Genomic DNA, 23,011 nt, shown 5'->3' with positions numbered 1-23,011 from the left:
TAAAGCACTCTGAGCCTTTATTTAGTTTATAGGAATATGCAAAAATGAAATTGTTTCATATGAACCATACACTTAAAAGACTGTTTCTCCATTCACCAACTTCAACATTAGTTCCACTACTTCATTATGTTGGTTGATTAGAATAGCAATACTGCCTAACAACAGTACAGTTTTATATGACTAATAGCCATTTGCCATAGCATTGAATCCTGGATGTTACCTCACTTTAAAGGAAGAGAACAGGTTCCAGACTTTTTCCCTAAATATAATTTTTGTTTAGTTTGTTACCATCTGTCACAAACTCCACAAAGAGCCATAGCAAGGTTTGGGGCAGCCACCTGTATATTTGGTTTCCTGGCTGCAAAGTTGCAAATAAATGACAGCACTGATGTGCAAAAAATGGAGTCCAAAACAGAACTGAGGGAATAGGGGAAAGGTGGAGGCTTTTAAAGGTCAGGACAGGAAGTGACGTGAATGGGACTGGGATCATAAAGGTCTTCAGCCATAGGCTTGAGCCCGAACGTGACATCAAAGTGTCCAGAGCTGGAAAGGTCTTTCTCCATAGGCTCGGACCTGGAAGTGACGTCAACAAGGCCTGGTGGAATCTCCTGTGAATGGTCTGCAGGAAAGCGAGAAAAAGAATCACTGCACTCTGCCACATCTCGGTCTGATTCAGAATTGCCCTTACTCAAGCCCTTTAGCTGGCCCATGTGCACATGTGTGACACATCATATTATGTTTTGCCACGCATGCATTTTAGAGAAACACTTTCCAGGCTCATCCAAGGTATGCACTACACCTTCTGAGGCAAGAGGGGGTGCTGCCACTAACAATATCATCACTTTTCTCTTCTGCAGCAGTGAGAAGACATCCCCTTGAGGGTAAGTAACCCTACCCCTTACTGCCAGAGGGCTGCAAGAATCCAACGACTCTGAATGACGGCGTCTCACTTGGACTCTGACTTACTTGAGGATAGAGCTCTGCCATTGTGACCTGCTTTTATAAACCAACCCTTCTAGAAAAGCCAAGAAGTATGTTTATGTTAGATTTTGCATCCTCATCTGCCTATTTGTTTTTTGTTTGGCACTACAATTGAAACGGGCAACCTGGCTGGTTAAAGTTACTCAGTGTTTCTTCCACCCACCCACAGTTTACTTACCTATTGACTAATGAAAATTTGTATTAAAAATAACAGCAAAAGGAATCTAATCCGCAGAGCAAATAAATACAAAAACATTAAACAACACAACATTAAACATATGGAGTACATAACAAACCCTGAGGAAGAAGCTTGACCCTGAAATTCATAGGCTTTGACATTCTACAACTGCACGTTGCTGGCCTAGCCTTCTGTACCTGGTACACCATGTCACATTCCTAAACTGATGGGCTTTTTAAATGGACAATTTTCTTGTTTTGTAATATTTAAGTTATTGCTTATTTTATTTTTATATTAATGTATTTTTTGTTCATGAGATTCTTCAAGCTGTTCTTATTAATACATATGTTCATTTTCCGTATTTTCAACTTCTGTTTACGTTTTTGTTCTGCTGTTTTTGAACAGTGTAATATGGGATTGATAATTAATCTTTCCATTAGACATATTGTGTGATAGTGTGATATATATACATTCTAACATTTCAATAATGATAATGATGATTAAAATATTATTTGTATTTTATGAAACCATGTGAATTAAAAAGTTGGATTGCAGACTCAATAGGTTAACTAGTTGTCTGGTACCAATTCAATTGACAATAAATTGTCCACAGCATCCATAAACAAGTCTATCTAAAGTAATTGCTGATCCTTGATTAAAGAAGGAGATAAAGTGTACTTGTATAAAAGACTAGACCGATGGAAATGTCAACGTGATGAATTACTTAACAAAACAACGACCTTCAAGAAAACAGTAAATCTGTGTCTCACAAAGTAAGATGGCCCAGCAAACACAGTTGTACAGCATAAGATCCAGCCACTTAATAATTTTCATTAGGGTGAAAACTCTATAAGAAAGGCAATAAACCAATAGTAACATGAAATATAAAATTACATAACTGAGTTACCTCAGTGTAACATACACCGTATCAAATAATACCAGAAGGCCTATCATTTCCACTGTGACCCGACATTTTTGCGATAGACATATGCGCGCCAACAAAATAGCGCCGATTAAAATGCGCCGTCAAAATCGCACCGACAAAATCGCGAAAGTTTCATTAAGTATGAATTACTAATTTAAAGCATATATAATAATGTTTACTTTAGAAGTCAATATTATGAGACGCGGCATGCCATCAGCACGGCACGCAGATAGTCCTTAAGATCACGCCCTGCATATGTAGGAAGAATTGCAGCAAGGGCGTCCTACTCTCTTAGCCTCTCTCGCGATTTTGTCGTGGCGATATTCGTCGCGCATTTGTCGAAAACCAGTTAGCGGGTTTGTCGGTGCTCTTTTGTCCGTTGCGGTTTTGTCGGGGCGCATATGTCTATCGCGCTTTTGTTGGTGAACCCATTTCCACAAAGTCAAACAAACGGGTAACCACCAGGAGGAAATGATGATAGCATGCACATTCACAAAAGATACGAAAACAACTGAAATCATTGAACTCATTCATTCCAGAGTCAGAGTGGGTGTTAAACATAAAAATCCAAAGCGCTTCCAGTGTAGCAGCTGATTCCTGAAATCTCATCCCCTTGAGCACAATTTCAAACGTCTAAACCTTTATACGATTTTTCAACAGAATGATGTGATATCTAATTTTTTTATGAGCTTGAACTTAATTTTGAAATCAAAATGTGTAAATCTCGCCGAATGCAATAATCTTCACACATAATAGTGAGGATACAGAATAAAAAATAAATTAATTTCCTTTTTTGCCCCACATTCAAAGCAAACCAGAAATAAAAGTGGTAATTTATTTGTATTTTAAAGTGAAATACCATTTCTGATTCTAGATAGTTAAATAAATTCAGTCATTTTCTATTAATAGGCCCATATCAATTATGTTTGGATGCTTTCGTCATTTGCTCCTGGTAGTTACCAGTTTCTTTGGACATTTTAGAACAGACTGGCACTTTTATATTACTTGTAGTGGTTTATATTTGACTCAAGATGAAAGGTAATACTATAACTGTTTTCTGACCTCATTTAACATTATGTGTCAGTGTTAGTTTACTGTTTATGTTCATTTTTCTTTCATTTGTCAGTTTTCACCCCGACAAAGAAAGCTGACCCAGAACTATATAGGTGGCTGGCTCTGATGCTCTACTCTTGTGCATTGCTGGCCCAGCCCGTTATACCTTGTACACCATATCTCATTCCTAAACCTGTATGGATGGTTTTGCTTGTTTGCATTAATATATATATATATACATTGTCACAAAACGAGACAAAGACAGATAAAGGTTTGGGGCAGCCACCCATATAATTTGGTATCCTGCCTGCAAAAGTTGTTTTCAAAGCAACTAGCACTAAAGTGCATACAATGGAGTCCAAAACCAGACTGCGGGAGAAGGGAAAAGGGTAGGCTTTTAAAGAGGAAGACAGGAAGTGAGGTCATAAGGATCGGGCACGTGTTCATTATTCATTGGATCAGGCCCGGATGTGACATCAGGGGGGCCGGAGCTGGTAAGGTCTGTTTCCATTGGTTCGGTCCCAGAAGTGATGTCAAGAGAGCCAGGTGGAGCCTCCCGGGTTTGGTCTACAGGGAAGTGAGAAAGAGAGTTAGTGCACTCTGCCACATCCTGGCAGGCCTCAGAACTGCCTTCACTCGAGCCCTTTAGCTGCCTCCCATGCGCACGTGTATGACAACATGCATTAAATATATCTAAAAATATATATTATATATTATAATAGAAACCAGGTGTCAGCGAGCCCCAAACCCAATACAAAAACACAAAGAGTCCTGGGTTCAAATAAAGGATGGTTTTTATACACCACAATACCTCCAATGTAATACAGGCACAGATATTTCTCTCACCACTGAACTATGCTCCTCCAGTTGAGTGTTGCTCCCCGTCCTCTCAGCTCCAACTTACCTGGATAAGGGAGTGTGGTCCCTTTTATTAAGGACCCGGGAGTACTTCTGGTGCCAGGACTGCTGCTTGTTGGAAGTACTTCTGGTTTATGCTGAAGTTCCATACAGCAGGGAGCATGTCTCCCTGCAGCAACCTCTTGCAGCAACTACTGACCCTATTGGGGTTGCTCTGCCAGACTACATCACCCAGCATGCTCTGCTGGCTCTCTACTGGGCAACCATATCCGGGTCAGCTGTCATCTAGCGTGCTGGGGGAGTGAAAAGTCCCCAGCGACATCTTCCACGTCTGGTGGGCTATCCATCCATCCTTTCTGGCCCTCTTTTCTGGGTCCCCTTCTCCTCCCCAGCCAGGATGCCTGTCCAGCTCATGTGGCATTTACAATATATATATTGTGACCGGCGCCGCTCAGGAACGAGGTGGTAATTCAGAAACTTCCTCTTAAACAGTGTTTTAATAGGAAATAATTACACTCTTGCACACTCTTCACCCTCCTCTGTGTGGGATCAGCTGCAGGCTTGCAGGTGGCTTTGAACATTTAAAAGATCGAGCCGCACCGATCCTTATGTCTCATTCTACTGTCCTCTCTCCCCAGACCCTCTCTGTTCTGGTCGCTGCTCCCAAGCTGCTGTACCTGCTTGAAGAGGAAGACTTGGTGTTCCTTTGACCTGGAGTCAGGGGCCGAGAAATCATGTTTGACAGCTGTTTCCTGTGAGTGTAGACTGCCTCTGAAAGGGTCTTGTATTTGCCAGTGCAGCAATAAAGTTTTTACTCCTCAGAAAACCTTCTCTGCTCTCCTGTGCAACTTTGCGACCCAAGCTTGACTATATATCCTTCTATATGAAAGCGGTCGGGATTGTCCTTCCGTCCCGTGAGTGCTACGCAGGTGCGGAGTTACACACACGCCCCGTCTATTTTGCAATGCACGATGGGATTTGTAGTTTCGTTTTTCCAGGTAAAAGATGATTTTCTACTCTAGACTGTGCGATATCTTCTTCTTCTTTCTTACTATATAAAAGCGGTCAGGATTGTCCTTCCATCCCGTTAGTGGAAAGCGTAGCAGTATTCGGCTTATCACAGACTTACTACTTACAGCTTGCAGTACGAAGCGACATGATGTAAGCAGAGTTCTGGTGCTCCCATCGTTCCCTTACTTTTGTGCGCGATGCGCTGGAAAAATAGACAAAATTATGTCTCTGGAAATAATTAATGTTAATGGAGTACAAATGCCTCACCGCATAGTAAATATCAGGGGGGTTCAAAAGGGCAACCTCAATATAGAAAAAAAGTTTAAATTTCATCACAAAAATAACAGAAACTACGAGTATTAAAGTAATACTGCTCAAATGCAATATAACCAAATTAATGAGTTTGTATAAAATATCAAATTGATCTACATATTGAATTGCCTTAAGAAGTGGTCAACTTAAAAGTCGGTCACCTTAAAAGGTGGGTCAGCCTAGTATACTATATATATATGCCCAACCAAATTCCACTTCCGCCTTCAGACCATTCCCTCCAGTTGACCTCACTGCCCTGCTAGAGCCTCCTCTCCCTTCCCACCACTTATAAAACCAACCACTTGTCTATCCCTTCCAGTCCCCTTTTGGACTCGGTCCTCATAAACCACTCGGTGGCAAAACCACTATTTACTAACAGAATATAATAACAGAATATTATAATTGACAAATGTATGTATTTAGCTGTATTTCTGTCCATTTGACCCCTTTTGCTGCTTTTGTTAATATATATTTTCATTTAAAGTATTGACAACTTCTATATATGCTTTTGCTTAGCTCTTTTTAAGCAGTGTTTTGTTTAAGAGTTAAAATTATTTGTCTATTATGCAACTGTTTTATAAAGAAACTGTAACATTTCAGTAATAATAACAGTGATGATTAAAAAACATATAAATCTTATCAGACTCCTTGGTTAGCCAGCTGTGTGGTGCCAGTTCACTTGACAATGTACTGTAATATTTTATTATTCTTGAATTCATGCCATCCCATCTGCACTTGAACAATTTTTAAACAGTTTTTACTTGATATTTTTAAATGATCTGAATTGGATGCCTTCTTTAATAAATGGTATGTAAATGTCTGCAGATGTGTTTATGCATTATATTTAACAGGTACAGAAGCTGGATGTGATTGTGTCATAAAAACAACAAAGTGGCACAGTAGGCTACACAGCTTGAGGAGGCTTTCACTTTCTTCAGTGCCTACATTTGCTTTTCCTCCATCTCCTCCCTAAGACACATCGGTTAGGTTAACAGGTGATTCTCGATTGAACAGGAGAATGATTGCTGATGTGCAAGTGAGCAGTACCATGGACTGGTACCCCATCCAGGATTGATTATTACCTTTGCGCCTTATACTGTCAGGAAATAACTAATTTATTCACAACCTTTTACTGGACAAGGCAAAAAATTTTAATGAAATTTTTATCCAAGATTCCGATTCATGGTCATTGATCGCAGGGACTTAAGAGTCTGCTCCCCAGGATGTGTTTGCTAGTTTGCTAAGGAGAGTATTCCTGCTTGATATCTTCTTTTTGAGTTAAAGAATATGTTCTTTAAAAGAGAGTGTCCTGTCCAGGGTGATTCCTAAGTAAACAGGATGTTTGGTTCCATCTGATGTCTATAGTTGTGTTTGCTTGTCTCTTGTCAAGATGGGAGGTACAGACCTGCGTTGGCATTAAGGAACCATTTAATGTAATACTCTGAGAGGATGCTGAGGGCATTGGTAAGTCTCTTTTGGATATTTTGGAAGGAAACAGACTGGAAAGCTAAGCAAAGATCATGCGTAAATTAACCTTCTAATGTTGGTGAACACAGGCTGGTTGTTGGTATAGATATTTAACAGATTGGGAGCCAGCACTGAACCTGGAGGAAGTCAGTTTTTCTGATTCCTCCAATGACTCTTTTTACCATCCACTTCTATGTAGAACCTTCTGTTGACAAGTAGTAACTCGATTATATGAACCAATGGAATGTTTCGTATGGTTCTAGCACATTTCAGAAGAAGTGCTCTGTGGTTCACTGTATCATAGGCAGCAGAATGGTCTACAAACACTGCCCCTGTAATTAGTTTCCACTCAAATGTAACTGTAAATAGATAATATTTCAGATTCAATACTGAGGTCCCACTACTAGCCATTTACATTCACCAATGGCTGTTGATCATAATTATGATGTAAAACCATGTGACAAAATGCATGGAATGCTATATTTTCAATATATGTTCAAATTTTAAAATTATGACTCTTTTAAAAATTAACATTATTATTACCAGCTCTTATATTTCAGCAAACAAAAAAAAGAAGAAGAACAACACCATTAAAAAGAAGACAGAGATAATTGTAAATAAGCACTACTCTTTATTAAAAATGTTTGTGGCACAAGGTTTGTTTATTGCAGTTTTTTCACTTTTATTGATTTTGGCATCACACTGCAGAATAAACTAACACTGTTAAAGTCTGCAAACCAGCTGCAGAATTTTTCAGTTATGACTATTCATTTGTTATATGAGCTTATTAACTCTCTCTTTTCTGATAAATTAGCATACATTGCATTTCTCTTTAATGTCTTGCTTGAAAAACATTATTGACCAGAAAAATAAAAAAGCACACATTTTCAATAATTTAAAGAAAAAAACAAAACACTTCTCTTACAAACAAGACATCCAAAACTCTCATTATTTCCTAACTAAAGTTAACTGCTAGCTGGTTAGCCAGCTACTTGCTCCTTTTCCTGGGCAATCTTACTTTACTGTGAATAGTTAAACTCAAAACTAACATCAGATTTATATATTATCTACTCACAAAAACATTTCAAGTTTTCTAAGGGCCTTTTTGCAACATAAAAACCCATCAGCCTTTTGTTACTAATGGGAATTGACAATGAGCACAACTATATAAGTTTACAGTGAATTAATTTTCATAGAAACAGTATAAAATCAGATAGAAGCTATAATAATTATGACCAAAAATGAAAGTCTGACCTGAAACTATACAATGCAATGCCACTAACTTAACATGCTTTAAGCTGAACTAATCTTAATTGGAGACCCTGATGACGAGTTAAGGGTCCTGTACATAACATGATGTGCAATTTAAACAGTTGCAGAAGTGGTGTACTAATATGACCATCCCCAAACAAGAAGAGTAATAGTACTTTCTAGGTCTTCAGGGACATTCTTTTAGTTTTAAAGGCCAATTCACTCATTTTTTCCTGCCCATGAGTGGGCTGGGAAGTGTGAGATAATAGATTCATGAAGAAAACAACCTGCTCTATTGTAGTGTGGCACAGTTCAGTTAATATGGTGTTAGTAGTGGGATGCCCTTCACTGTAAACTGTGACAAGCAAAGCGAAAATAATGTAAATAATGCTGAGTGACCTTGCTTACAAACCAGACACAGTGACTTTACTTCTCCTTTCTGAATATCGAGCACTAGCGATTTGCTCAGTCTACAAGAATGTGGGGTACTTGGTTTTCTACTTTGTATGAAGGGAAAGGTTCTGGATGAGCAATTTGAGAAGGGCATCATATGAACTTTCTACTGTAAATTTATCATTGTACCATACCAGAATTTTGATTCACATTTTTACAAAGTTCTGAAGGATTATGAAGCCCTCCTAAATTCACTAAAACCAACTTAACATTTTTAGATTCAAGCCACTGGCCTCAGGTTTTTCATAATATGGTGCAGCTTATTGAAACATGATGCTTATTAAAGCAGTAAATGCCTTGGAACAGTTTAAGGTACGTCTAGGCAGTATCATGTAAACATGGCTGAACGGTAAAAAAGTACAATATCTCCTGAATGTTAAAAAAGGCACCATATAATCTTTGTACAAAAATTTGAATATAAATTTATTTTAATGTGTAAAAAGGCACAGATTACTCTTCACAAGTACATGCACTACTTGTATTTTGAGTTGTTCACTTTACATCTGGACACAAATGCAATTATAATAAACCATTTTCCTCAAATAGCCATCTATTTAAATGTGTTTGGTGGCTACAAAAATGGAAGATTCATTATTAGAAAGAAAAAAAGATACCGTATGTATACTTGTAAATGTGAGTTCTAAACAAAAACCTAGAAAAACTTTACTTGTTTTCTTTTCTTTTTACATTTTTTCATTAGTTGAAGTTTTGAGGATGTCTGTAAGAACGCAATGCCTACTAAAAATAAAAAACTAAAAAAATCCGAAACCTACACAAGCAGAAGAGAAAATATACATTAGCCACTGAGGTTTGCCATTTTAATTTTTTAAATCTTAAGAGTATTCAGAGAATTTACTTTGCTTCCATTTACACATAACCCTTTTTAATTAATTCATAACATTTATTGCTTTAAATATAGATGCAATAGAAATCACAGTGTTACTCTCATTCCAAAAATTCTTCCATTAAGTTAAAAGATATTAAAATAACGCACATTATGTGAAAAGTGCACTCAACCTAATCTGGGCTGTTTTGATGTAGGATTATACAAATTCATAAATTAACCTGAACTCATCACAGGGTAAATATAGACTATATATTTATATTTCTATATCTACCGAATCTGAGGTGGCTCCTGAGTCTAAGCTTAGGTTTTGGAAAATTACATATACAATAAAATTCTCTTTCTAGAAAACAGGGCTCTCAGCAATTTGTGCAAATAGATCATTTCCCCTTCATGAAAAAATCAAGAAAAATAACAATTAAAAAGCATTTCTGATTTGATACATTTAATCCCCTCTTATGTCCCTCATAAAAAACAAGATCTCAATTTGTGCAAATAAAATATTTCCCCTTCATGAAAAAAAAATCAAGAAAAATAACAATTAAAAGCATTTCTATTTTAATACATTTAATCCCCTCTTATTTTCCTCATAAATAAATATTTCAAAATAAACTCTTTCCCAAGAATATTAAACAAGAATTAGATAAACATGTTAGAAGGGTGAGATGACAAGATAATCGATACAATCAACACACAAAGGAGATCAGTTTAGTTCAGGGTTCAGTTCAGTTTTTCACCATATAAGTTTGTCTGGGACTTCTCACAATTTTATTTTTTGTTATTCATGATAGTAATAAACTTTAAAATCACTCTATGACCTACTTCAGATCTATGCAAAACACTAGGATTTTTGTATTTGCTTATATTTATTTGGTTTGGTAACTAATGTTTTTTTTCTTTTTCTCTCTGTATCATCATTGTTGGAAATTATGTTTTCATATTATCATTCCAAAGTCTTATTAGAATGTAAAATGAAAGCTCTTCTCTTCCAATAAACTGACAGATTTGTTAGTAAGAGCCTGACTATCATTGACATGTTTATAACCAAATAAATCCATTGTAGAACCACAGACATTCTGAACAACCTGAACCACTTTGAAAGGTACACTGAACCTCCATTTGTCAAACTGTTCTGAAGATTTTTTATGAGTCGAATACACACCGCTGCTGCCCTTATCCACATCTGTGTTTCTAGTAATCCAGTCTTTCACCTCTGATGTAAATGGAATTCCAACAAATCTGTACATTTCTTCTGCTTTCTGAATGGGGAATTGGGCTATATCCTCATAACGGGCCAGCATATATCGATTCTTTAACCAGGATGGTTGACTCAAGCCAAGCATTGCTGAAAGTCTGATATTATCACAGTTGTTTTTTATTTTTATTATCTCCTCATCTTCTATAGCTTCTTTTTCATTTTCTGCCCACTTCTTAAAGCTGGCATACTTATTTGAAAAAGCAACCATTCTGGATGCTAAGACAGCTCTTGGGTCACGTACGAGTTGGATTATTTTGATATCCATTCGAGGATCTTCAATCAAAGTACGCATAGATTCTAATAGGCGAAGCCGTACTGTTTTGATGGCCACATGAGCCTTAGTAAGGCAAGTCTCTGCAGCTAATGTCAAGTTTAGAGGAGCACAGCGTCTGTTCTTGCAATGGTACCTCTCAAAGACTCTCTTCACTATAGGAGTGCACACTGGATCTTCACAAAGTGACTTGCTGGACCATCGTCGAAACAAAGAAGTTGTGATATGCTCTTCTGGCACTGGAACCATAAAGTTTTCCAAAATGCGGAAATCACATAGAAAAAGCTGTTGCAAAACTTCCTGGTAGACAACTGATGTAGCAAATAGATTTGAAAACACTGAATCAAATGCTATTGTGTTCTCCACATGCCACAAAGGCTCAAAAAGATAAAATGTATTGGTCTGTTGATTGAAAAACTCGCCAACAAAAGAAGATCCAGTTCTTGTTGTAGCCAGAAGAAGAATATGCTTTTTTGGGATGGGTATATAATTTCCTTGTTGACCCTGGAAACGAAGAGTGTAGTTATCCAGGCGGTCTTTGAATCGTTGGAATGCAGAGTCCAATTCACTGAGGGACAAGTAGGAAGAATTCTCTTTGTACATAATGTTAATGGATTCATTGTACTCAATGGGAGACTGTGGGTTTTGCCTCAGTGTAAGCTTATCTGATACTCTGTTTAAAATAAAAAAAAAAACAGAGAAGAAAGTTTTATAAATTATATCGTATAATTTTCTAAATATAACACTGGTCACGATAATCAGAGCAAACAATTAACTTTTGACAGATATTAGTAATTTCTCTGAAACCTGTTTTTTTACATTTACATTTGCACGATTGCAAAAACAGCTCGAAGCCCGACGAGCGCTGAGGCCGACGTCGACAGGGACCTGCCCTCCTGGAACGGGCCGCTCTGCGGGAGAGCTCCACGCCGGGAATCCTATGATGACCCAGCTGGGGGGGACAGCGGGGGCGAGAGCGGTGCAGACCACTGGGGCGCGTTTGCGCCGGCGGGGGTGCCGAAGACAGATGTCCCAGGGTGCCGTGTTGGACCCTGGGGACACAGTAGGACCCTCGCTGGGGACGTGCTGCCCTTTCGGGTTGTGCCGTTCGGACCCACGTGTCCTCGCTAGCGGGCTGGAGCCCGACCGGGACGCCCAGGAGGAGGAGAGGAGGGATTGTGCCTCCTCCAGACCGCGAGGGGGCGTCCGTCCTGGTTATATAGGGGACCACGGGTACAGGGCTTGGAAGCCCAGCCCTGTAGGGACCCGTGGACACCGCCAGGCGGCGCCCCGATGCCGGTTTACCCTGTGTGGTCTTTGGCCGGGGATGGAGCCCGGCGGGGCGCTGAAGACCGGAGGAGGGCGTGTACCTCCTCCAGACTGAGTGGGGGCGTCCGTCCTGGTTAGGCAGGGGCCTCGGGTACAGGGCTTGGAAGCCCAGCCCTGTAGGGACCCGTGGCCACCGCCAGGCGGCGCCCGGTGCCTAATTATCCCGGGAGCCCGGCACTTCCACCACACCAGGAAGTGCCGGGGGGAAGGCTTTGTGTGGCGCCCGGAGAGCCGCCAGGAAAGCAGCCGACACTTCCGCCACGCTGGGGCGTGGCTAAGGAGAAGAGGCCGGAAACACCTGGGGCTCATCCGGGGCATTATTTAAGGGGCCGCCTCCCTCCAGTCATTTGGTGGAAGTCGGGAGGCAGAAGACGGAGCAGGAGAAAGGACAGGAGGCGGCCAGAGGAAAGGCACAGTGACTGTGGGCCCTGGACTTTTGGGGGATTCGGTGCTGAAGGCACTGGGGTTGTGTGAGTGCACGAACTTATAACTTGTAAATATAGTGTAAAATAAACAGTGTGTGGTGCAAAATATGTCGTCCGTCTGTCTGTGCCGAGGCCAGCGTTCACAGATGATATGAGAATTCAGTGTGCTGCAGCCACTACACCACAGAGCCTGCCTGAAAAAGTGTGTGTGTTTGTCACCAGGTATCTGCTTGCAATGTATTTCTCTTTATACAAATCATTGAGGAAGTGACAGGAAAGTTATATATAATATGCTGCCAGGGAAGCTCTTGAATTCCAGTACCCTGTGTAGTTATGGCAAAGAGTGAAGTTAAACTGAAAGAGTAGGTTCAGAAACAGGACGATCGCGGTAAAGGTTGTGCTAAAGGTGTTGAGAACATACTTTCTTTGTTAAGAGTTTGTGTTAGAGTAGATGATTATGAATACAGCAAATGTAAAATTAAATACTACTAATGTGTGGTTCTGTCCAATTTAGAAATTGAACGCTATTAAGTATGTGTAGGAATTACCACGGAACCACCCCTCTATTATCATAATAGGAAAGTAATACAATTTAAAGTTGATATTATATCATTAGTTATTGCAGCTTAACAAATTTTTGCCTATAATCGGGAAAATAAGTCCAACCCACCTAAATATTTAAATTTGCAGAAATGGATTTCAAGTATCTTAGTAGTCTTCACAGTTTAATACACAATTTACATACAGACATCACCTGAGATTACAGATCAGTAAATCATTATGAAATTGTTATAACTGTAAAAAGGCTGTCAATAGTAACTGAGATTCAAAGGTTTCACATTTAATAGATATTGTTTGATTATATTTGGATGTGTACTTAGAATGCATAAGTATTATTTTTGACAATGAATTATGTACTAAGCTCTAATAGAAATGTCGAAAAACCACTCAGTTCTCAAATACTGATAAAAGATCCATGGTAATGAACCATGGGGTGATGATGTCTATGTATATAGAAATTTTTCAACCAAAAGTAAGTAGTAATTTCAGCTAAAGTTTCCTTTACACAAAATTTTTATAATTATGTGTGAACTGTCAGAAGAAGAGAGATATATAGAACAAAGTGGAGAACTTAACACTCAAGCACTCCTGCCAAATGGTGGAGAAAAATAGTGCTGGTGTACTTTACAATTTCTGGCAATGTTTGTAAATTACATGTTGCATAATAAGCTTTCTCCTCCCATTGTTAACACCTAAATATGTGACTTAAATGTGGACACACCATTTTGTTTTGAAGTATTTACAGCAGCACTAAAATTAAACCAATGAGATTCAATTTTTATATATTACTCATCAATAGTGATTCACAATCTATGGGAGCACTTAACACTTTAAACTCAGCCTCATTTATATACATTTTCTGATACTTTGATTTAACTGGCTATAAGTTCATCATGTTTCACTAAACAGTCATGTTCTTCCCCTCAAAAAAGGTCCTTGTATTATTTTGAAGGGCAGATCTTACTCTGTCAGAATATATATGTTACCGGCAATGTATGGAAAGCAGGCATTGTATAGAATGCCTAGGCAATATATAGAATTCCTAGTATTTTGGGCAAAGTATCAAATATCCGATTTTAATATTATATATACTTTCCCTAGGCATTGTAAGTAATACCTAGGCATTATATAGAATGACAAATGCTATTTAGGCAAAGTATTAAAGGAGAGTCATGACAAGGCTTTTATTGAAAAGACGTATATGAAAAAAAAAAAAGAAATACAAAATAAAGTATAAGACTTTCTTATTGAGGAAAGCAAGAGAAAATAAAATATGAACCTACTTGTTGCAACAAGGAAGGAAAAAAGTAATTTATACTTTGCTGGTTTGTCTTTTGGCATTGCATAGAGTGCCTAGGAAATGTGTGAAATATTAATCGTTTCATACTTTGACGTCCAGTTTTCAGCATTCTTTATATTGCCTAGGCATTCTGTTCTATTCTGGTAGACCCAAAATCACAACACAATCAGAAGACAAGTTTCTGAGGGGTCACCAGCTTGTGTGATAGGCACCTCACAGCAGAACAGCTTCAAGCACACCTTAACAGTGATTGAAAAAAAGCAAGTCAGAGTTTCTACTGTGGAGTATGCTTCTCCATGAGTTCGGTGAAATCACAGAAATGTTCGGGAATTTCTTTAAACTCCATGAAAAGCATTGATGTCAATAGGGAAGGAGGGACTGAGTGGATTATTATTGTTAGATGTTCTTTTAAGTGTCCCTGAGGGTTAGGGAAATGTCTGCCAACTATGCTGGACCAATCATTGTGGCCAAAAATGTGATCTGTGCTATGAGGTAACCATAGTACCATTGTGCCTGACAACATTAAAAGGCACAGATGAAATTAATCCTACAAACAAAATGGAATAAATTGACAAAACTATAAATTAATAAGTAAAAAAAAATAAATCATTGAACTCCTTTACAATCTTGGAGCACACAATGGCTGTGCCATTAACCAGCAGCCTAGAACTGGCTTGACCCATTGCGGCTCCACGCACCGTTACCCATGTTTCTGTACAGATGCTTCACAATTTTTTCTCCCATCAAGATGAAACACCATGTAAATAGTAATAAATCTTGCATAATTAATAATTAATTTGAGATCATTCTGGCATGAGAGTTCAAGAAATTGAAATTTTAGCTGGGCACATGGCTAATTTTGCATGCAGATTAGCCATGCGATGCTGGGTTGCCAGCATCAGTGTTATATATCTGGTGACAGTTCTCAATCTTTATGGTTCTGCAACCCAGTTTTGCCATTTTAAATTAATTGAGAACCAACTAGCAGCCAATGCAAACAGCCCCCTTAGTAAAAACAAGTGTGATCAGAAAAGGGAAGGATGGATCCCCCTTCCTTTGTGAAACAAACTCACATAGAAATGGGAAAACATATTCCACAGCGCTGTCAATCGCTTAGGTGACTAACTGCGACCCACTCATTAAACCCAGTGCTCAAGAAGCACTAAGTTAAAAATTCCTCTCAAATTAAAATATTGTTTTTTTTTTTTAAATACATAACACATACGGCAAGGACGTATGGCTGGAGTACTGATTGGGTCATGATGGCGTTCAGTGGTCACGGTGAACAGAGCATATTCACTATAAAAAATGATTTTGACTAATTTTGCCAATGTATTAGTTCTGATTATGCGATGAGGTGTCTCTTTTAAAGAACTTTTACATAGTTGTTAACAGAGCTCTCTGGTAGTTGCACCTGTCACAGGAATTTCATTGAAGGTAAAAATAACAAGACAACAATACCAAGCATTTATAAAGAAAAATGTGCAAACATTTATAGGACTAACACCAATATATTACAAGTATACAATTATTACAAACTAAAAAAAAAGTAACTTTTATGACTTGAAATTGAGCATTTTGTTATTTTGACAGGTATAAACATATATCAGCAAATCAAAATGCCCAAATTTGATAAAGTAAAATTATACAGTATATGTTAAATTTATATCCATTTACCCCCATTATGGAAATTCACGGTAACACATCTTACCTTGAAATTATATTATTTTCCTTTTCAATAATGACCAAGACCACAACAAATGCTATAAAAAATGTGTATTTGTTCCTCATCCTTGGCTGGTTTTCTGGTACAGTTTGTTGCTATTAATGTTTTAGTCATTTAGGGTCCCACCAAACTGCCTCCTGTTAATTAGATGGAGATTCAGGATTTAAAAATTGTGCGTGTTGTTCTGTGCCTGGTTTCTTTCAAAACTGAAGCAGCATCCTACAGAGAGGAGAAAAAGAAAGAGAGAGTGAGAACATGAGAAATATCATCCAGGATTTCATTCATGTTGGGGATAAATGTGTGGGGGGATTTAGTGGTCTAAAAAGGTTTATACATTGATGTGAAATAGCACTACACTCTCTTACAGATCAAAACATAACATATCAAATAATCATCTAACACTCATCCCATAAAACTAAAAAAAATGGAATCCCAGGTGACAATTAGCACATAACAAGTCTGGAAGTCTGGTGTTTACCATGGAGTTTTTGGCGTCCTTATTTCTAGTTTATTTGACTATGTTCAAATGCATATTTTGTTGGGCATTACATAACTGTACAAACATTTATAATATACTAGCTGTGTAAGCCTGCGGTGGGCTAGCACCCTGCCCGGGATTTGTTTCCTGCCTTGGGCCCTGTGTTGGCTGGGATTGGCTCCAGAAGACCAACGTGACCCTTTAGTTAGGATATAGCGGGTTGGATAATGGATGGATGGATATCTGTGTAAGCCCGTGCTGTAAAAAGCATGTTGTCCTAGAAACTATTGAAATCGTCAGAAAAACATTGAAATGTAGAGATGTCAGGTAATTGAAAGGAACGACTTGAGGCATTTCTCTCCTAGGAGGCTTCGTTTTGCCAACATTCTCGCATCATTTATGCATTAGCGACTTTGTCTTTCTTCGGAGGTTTCCTTTTGCCAGCGTGCTCACCTTGCTTCTGTATTAGTGGAGGGAGGAAAAGTAAAAGGGGTATTGTTTTGCCGATGTGCTTGCCTCGCTTCTATAGTAGATGCTAAGCGAGTGACTCTTTCTTCAGAGGTTTTGCTTTGCTGATGTGCTGGCCTCGCTTGTGTATCCTCGGAGGTGGAGCCCTTACCCCGACTCCACCTCTCACTTCCGGGCTGAACAGACATACACAGTTCCATGCGTAGACGTTTATATATAAGATGATGTACAGACAAGTAATTTATCAAGATGTTTAACAAAATATTACTTGACCGTAACATTACTGCATTGTAAGAGCTAGTTAAATACAAAGTTAAACTAAAAAGCAACTGCACCATATAAAATATAAGGCGGCATGTGGAAAAGTAGCTCCAGGCTTGAGGTTTAGCTGCAGCAAATAAAGTCAGACCAAGCTAGCTGGAAGAGCTGATGCACATTTTGTTTACTTTTATTCATTAGAACAGGTTTCCTGAAATTCATAAAGACTATTAATTTGACAAGTAAAGGACATGGAAGTGTTTCAGCGAAATGTACAATTCATTAATTGGTAAAAAGTGAGTGACTATTGGTTCTGTGTGTAATGCACTGAGACCATGGAAACCTCCCATCTGTACACCAGAGGTTGTTGTCTTTCATTGAGGACCATATGGAAAGAAATTCATCACAAGTCACTGCAGAAATTATCACAACAGATGGGGTCCTGACAGCATGTGCCTCCTGCAGGCTACTTTTTCACAGTAAAACTAGAAATAAATTGTCATAGAAAAACATAAAAGCTTGACTATAGTAACTTTGACGTAACAACAACTTGACTACCTACACAGCTCATTTAATAGTTTCATTTAGAGGTGACTAAAGATAGGTAAGATGTTTGGGTTAGAAATGGGTTGGACAGAATGTGCATCCCAACCCACAGGGGTACCTCAATTTAATGGGACTGTCTAAGTTATATGCTTAACTAGAGAAATCACTTCTTTCTTAGTTTATTTTTTAAATTTACAGAAAATCCATCCACCCATTTTCTGAACTTGAATTTTTCATAACAGAGGTAGTGGGAACGGTCATTCTCAGATAATGAAATTGAATATTTGACTACTGCTGCTGCTTTAAAAATTAAATACTGTACTTCTCTTAAAGTTTCTTTTTTTAACTCACTCTGTGTTTTCCAAGCATGTTTGTCAACAACATGAACCTGTTCAGCACCACGATTAGCTTGGGACCAGTCAGTTGAAGCTGGAACCTCACATTCATTTTCGATCACTTGTATCAAAATTGGAGTCTGGCAAATCATCGTCCAGTTCAGAGATAATAGGCAAAACTTCATCCATGCAGTATTTTGCTTTACGCATTCGCTTTGATCTCTCTCCATTATGTCAGTGCCATTTTTGCCATTGTTTGCGCCGTGCTACTCACACGAGTGCAGGAAATCTTGGTCAAACCAATGAAGCTAACTTTCCTTCTAGCAACGAGAGTCCAACTAAAGATAACGGTTGGTTTAGTCACAGTTTACAGTTGATTACCATCGTCAACTCCTCCTTTTGACAGAAGTTGACATCAGCCCTGAAAGAGTTAATGGTGTTTTTGTGTGGAATCACCAAATTACCAGCTGCATTCATTACTCCTAAATGCTGTTTGAAACTTCTTGTAAACAAGTCATGGTTGGATGGTGAGATATCACAAGTTGCCACTGCCAAAATTCCTACAGGATATAGAACAGTGGAATCATCCACATGTCCCTTTTTTGTTCTATACACCCAATCATACATCAAAAATCTGTACCTAAACTATGACAAACAAATATTTGTTTACTGCACAACCCAAAACAACCCCTGTCCACATACATTCATTATACTGTATTATTAATTCAGCTTATTAGGGAACACATATGCATGACCAAGTTTCATAACAGCCATTAATATTTCATTAAGAGTTATAAAATAAAAATACCAAACCAGAGCTACAGCTACTGCTGCAAGGGGTTAGATTAGGCAATCTATGAACAAGCTTGGAAAGTCTTTACATAGATCTCGCTTGTCAGGGAAGTAAATCCTTTACATTGTGGGAAGATATCAAGTCAAATACCCCACTGTGTCCAGGAAATTAAAGTCCAACTTATTTGTTCCCACCAGCCCAGCACCATCACAGCAGATGGTCTCTATAGCAGGCAATATAGCTTATGAGAAATGATCCAGCCTAGTATATAGAAATAGTCATAATAGTTATTCTCCTCCTGGAACCGTCACCTTATCGTGGTGGAGGGGTTTGCGTGTCCCAATGATCCTAGGAGCTATGTTGTCCGGGGCTTTATGCCCCTGGTAGGGCCACCCAAGGCAAACTGGTCCTAGGTGAGGGATGAGACAAAGAGCGGTTCAACAAACCTCCAATGATGAGTGAAACCTTTGGACGACGTTTTCCCTTGCCGGGCGCTGGTCACCGGGCCCCTCTGGAGCCAGGCCTGGAGGTGGGGCTCGATGGCGGCGCCTGGTGGCGGGCCTGCACCCATGGGGCTGGCGGGCACAGCCCGAAGAGGTAACGTGGGTCCTCCTCCCCATGGGCTCACCACCTATGGGAGGGGCCAAGGAGGTTGGGTGCAGTGTGAGTTGGGTGGTGGCCGAAGGCGGGGACCTTGGCGGTCTGATCCTCGGCTACAGAAACTGGCTCTTGGGGCGTGGAATGTCACCTCTCTGAAGGGAAGGAGCCTGAGCTAGTGTGCGAGGTCGAGAGGTTCGGCTAGATATAGTCGGACTCACCTCGGCCACAGCTTGGACTCTGGAACCAATCTCCTTGAGAGGGGCTGGACTCTCTACCACTCTGGAGTTGCCCCCGGTGAGAGGCGCCGAGCAGGTGTGGGCATACTTATTGCCCCCCGACTCTGAGCCTGTGCATTGGGGTTTACCCCGGTGGACGAGAGGGTGGCCTCCCTCCGCCGGGTGGGGAAGGGTCCTGACTGTTGTTTGTGCGTATGCGCAACAGCAGTTTGGAGTATCCACCCTTTTGGAGTCTCTGGAGGGTTGCTAGAGGGCATACCTTCTGGGGATTCCCTCGTTTTGCTGGGAGACTTCAATGCTCACGTGGGCAATGACAGTGAGACCTGGAAGGGCGTGATTGGGAGGAATGGCCCCGATCTGAACCCGGCGGTGTTTTGTTATTGGACTTCTGTGCTCGTCATGGATTGTCCATAACGAACACCATGTTCAAGCATAAGGGTGTTCATATGTGCACTTGGCACCAGGACACCCTAGGCCTCAGGTCGATGATCGACTTTGTGGTGGTGTCGCCGGACTTGCGCCATATGTCTTGGACACTCGGGTGAAGAGAGGGGCGGAGCTGTCAACTGATCACCACCTGGTGGTGAGTTGGCTTCCGATGGTGGGGAAGATGCCGGTCAGACCTGGTAGGCCCAAGCGTGTTGTGAGGGTCTGCTGGGAGCGGCTGGCAGAGTCCCCTGTCAGAAGTAGCTTCAACTCCCACCTCCGGCAGAACTTCAACCACGCCCCGAGGGAGGTGGGGACATTGAGTCGAATGGGCCATGTTCCGTGCCTCTATTGTTGAGGCGGCTGACGGAGCTGTGGCGCAAGGTGGTCGGTGCCTGTCGTGGCGGCAATCCCGAACCCGTTGGTGGACACCGCGTGAGGGATGCCGTCAAGCTGAAGAAGGAGTCCTATAGGACTTTTTGTCCTGTGGGTCTCTGGAGGCAGCTGATAGGTACCGCAGGCCAAGCGAACGCAGCTTCGGTTGTTGCTGAGGCAAAACTTCGGGCATGGGAGGAGTTTGAGAGGCCATGGAGAGCACTTTGGACGGCTTCGAGGAGATTCTGGTCCACCGTCCGCGTCTCAGGAGGGGAAGCAGTGCAGTGTCAACACCGTATATGGTGGGGATGGTGCTGCTGACCTCACTGACGCTTGTGGGTCGGTGGGAGGAGTACTTCAAGACCTCCTCAATCCCACTAACATGCCTTCCACGAGGAAGCAGAGCCTGGGGACTCTGAGGTGGGCTCTCCCATCTCTGGGACTGAAGTCACCGAGGTGGTCAAAAAACTCCTTGGTGGCAGGGCCCCGGGTGGATGAGATCGCCGAGTTCCTTAAGGCTCTGGATGTTGTAGGACTGTCTTGGTTGACACGCCTCTGCAACATCGCATGGACATCGGGACAGTGCCTCTGGATTGGCAGACCGGGTGGTGGTCCCCTCTTTAAAAAGGGGGACCGGAGGGTGTGTTCCAACTATAGAGGGATCACACTCCTCAGCCTCCCTGGAAAAGTCTATTCGGGGTTCTGGAGAGGAGGGTCCGTCGGATAGTGAACCTCGGATTCAGGAGGAACAGTGTGGTTTTAGTCCTGGTCGCGGAACAGTGGACCAGCTCTTCACCCTTAGCAGAGTCCTGGAGGGTGCATGGGAGTTTGCCCGACCGGTCTACATGTGTTTTGTGGACTTGGAAAAGGCATTCGACCGTGTCCCTCGGGAATCCTGTGGGGTGCTCGGGAGTATGGGGTACCGGACCCCTGATAAGAGCTGTTCGGTCTCTGTACAACCGTGTCAGAGCTTGGTCCGCATTGCCGGCAGTAAGTCGAGCCCGTTTCCAGTGAGAGTTGGACTCCGCCAGGGCTGCCCTTTGTCACCGATTCTGTTCATAACTTTTTGGACAGAATTTCTCGGCGCAGCCAGGGTGTTGAAGGGGTCGGTTTGGTGGACTCAGGATTGGGTCACTGCTTTTGCAGATGATGTTGTCCTGTTTGCTTCATCAGGCCGTGATCTTCAGCTCTCTGGATCGGTTCGCAGCTGAGTGTGAAGCGGCTGGGATGAGAATCAGCACCTCCAAATCCGAGCATGGTCCTCAGCCGGAAAAGGGTGGAGTGCCCTCTCAGGGTTGGGGAGAGATCCTGCCCCAAGTGGAGGAGTTCAAGTATCTCGGGGTCTTGTTCACGAGTGAGGGAAGAATGGAGCGTGAGATCGACAGGCGGATCGGTGCGGCATCCGCAGTGATGCGGGCTCTGCATCGGCCTGTCGTGGTGAAAAAGGAGCTGAGCCGTAAGGCAAAGCTCTCAATTTACCAGTTGATCTACCTCCTACCCTCACCTATGGTCATGAGCTATGGGTAGTGACCGAAAGAACAGATCGAATACAAGCGGCTGAAATGAGTTTCCTCCGCAGGGTGTCTGGGCTCTTCCTTAAAGATAGGGTGAGAAGCTCAGTCATCCGGGAGGGGCTCAGAGTAGAGCCGCTGCTCCTCCGCATCGAGAGGAGTCAGATGAGGTGGCTCGGGCATCTGATCAGGATGCCTCCTGGGCGCTCCCTGGTGAGGTGTTCCGGGCACGTCCAACCGGGAGGAGGCCCTGGGGAAGACCCAGGACACGCTGGAGGGACTATGTCTCCCGGCTGGCCTGGGGACGCCTTTGGGATTCTCCCGAAGAGCTGGAAGAAGTGGCCGGGGAGAGGGAAGTCTGGGCCTCTCTGCTTAAGCTGCTACCCCCGCGACCCGACCTCGGATAAGCGGAAGAGAATGGATGGATGGATAATAGTTATTTTTCATCTATTTTTTGCTTGTTTATTCTTTCTTTCCTACTATGTGTCAGGCAATAAGTTTGCCATATGATCTTCATTTCAATAGCTTTGTTTGTCCTTTTCCCTTTTAGCCTCAAAAGTCATCTCTCTGAATGACATGATCTGTCTACTCTGATTTACTGGAAATTCACTTAAGCTGTCTGGTCTGACACATGCAAAACCTTATCTTCTTAAATTCATCTATGAGTGATGATTATTACCTTTTTATCAAATACTTGTGAAGCTGGTCTCTGTATTTGTCACTCTTTGAAGCTCTTCCTCAGAACTTCCCACCACTCCTAGGTTATCTATATAGTTCATATT

At 41.2% G+C, this 23,011-nt stretch overlaps 1 protein-coding gene across 4 annotated transcripts in view; it reads right to left on the bottom strand.

Moving 5' to 3' along the window:
* Positions 1-7,396: 7,396 nt before the first annotated feature.
* Positions 7,397-23,011, bottom strand: part of chst3a (carbohydrate (chondroitin 6) sulfotransferase 3a) — a 71,540-nt gene continuing 55,925 nt past the window's right edge. For all 4 annotated transcript variants that reach the window (XM_039772427.1, XM_039772418.1, XM_039772437.1 and 1 more), the window contains 2 exons: positions 16,189-16,422; positions 7,397-11,535 (listed from right to left, as the gene is read on the bottom strand). In XM_039772427.1, coding sequence (XP_039628361.1) covers positions 10,293-11,535; positions 16,189-16,268 — 1,323 coding nt within the window. In that variant the 5' untranslated portion in view covers positions 16,269-16,422 and the 3' untranslated portion in view covers positions 7,397-10,292. The remainder of the gene's footprint in view (positions 11,536-16,188; positions 16,423-23,011) is intronic.

This window comes from Polypterus senegalus, chromosome 1 (assembly GCF_016835505.1).
Source record: "Polypterus senegalus isolate Bchr_013 chromosome 1, ASM1683550v1, whole genome shotgun sequence".
NCBI classification, from domain to species: domain Eukaryota; kingdom Metazoa; phylum Chordata; class Cladistia; order Polypteriformes; family Polypteridae; genus Polypterus; species Polypterus senegalus.
This window is presented reverse-complemented; position numbering and strand designations above follow the sequence as displayed.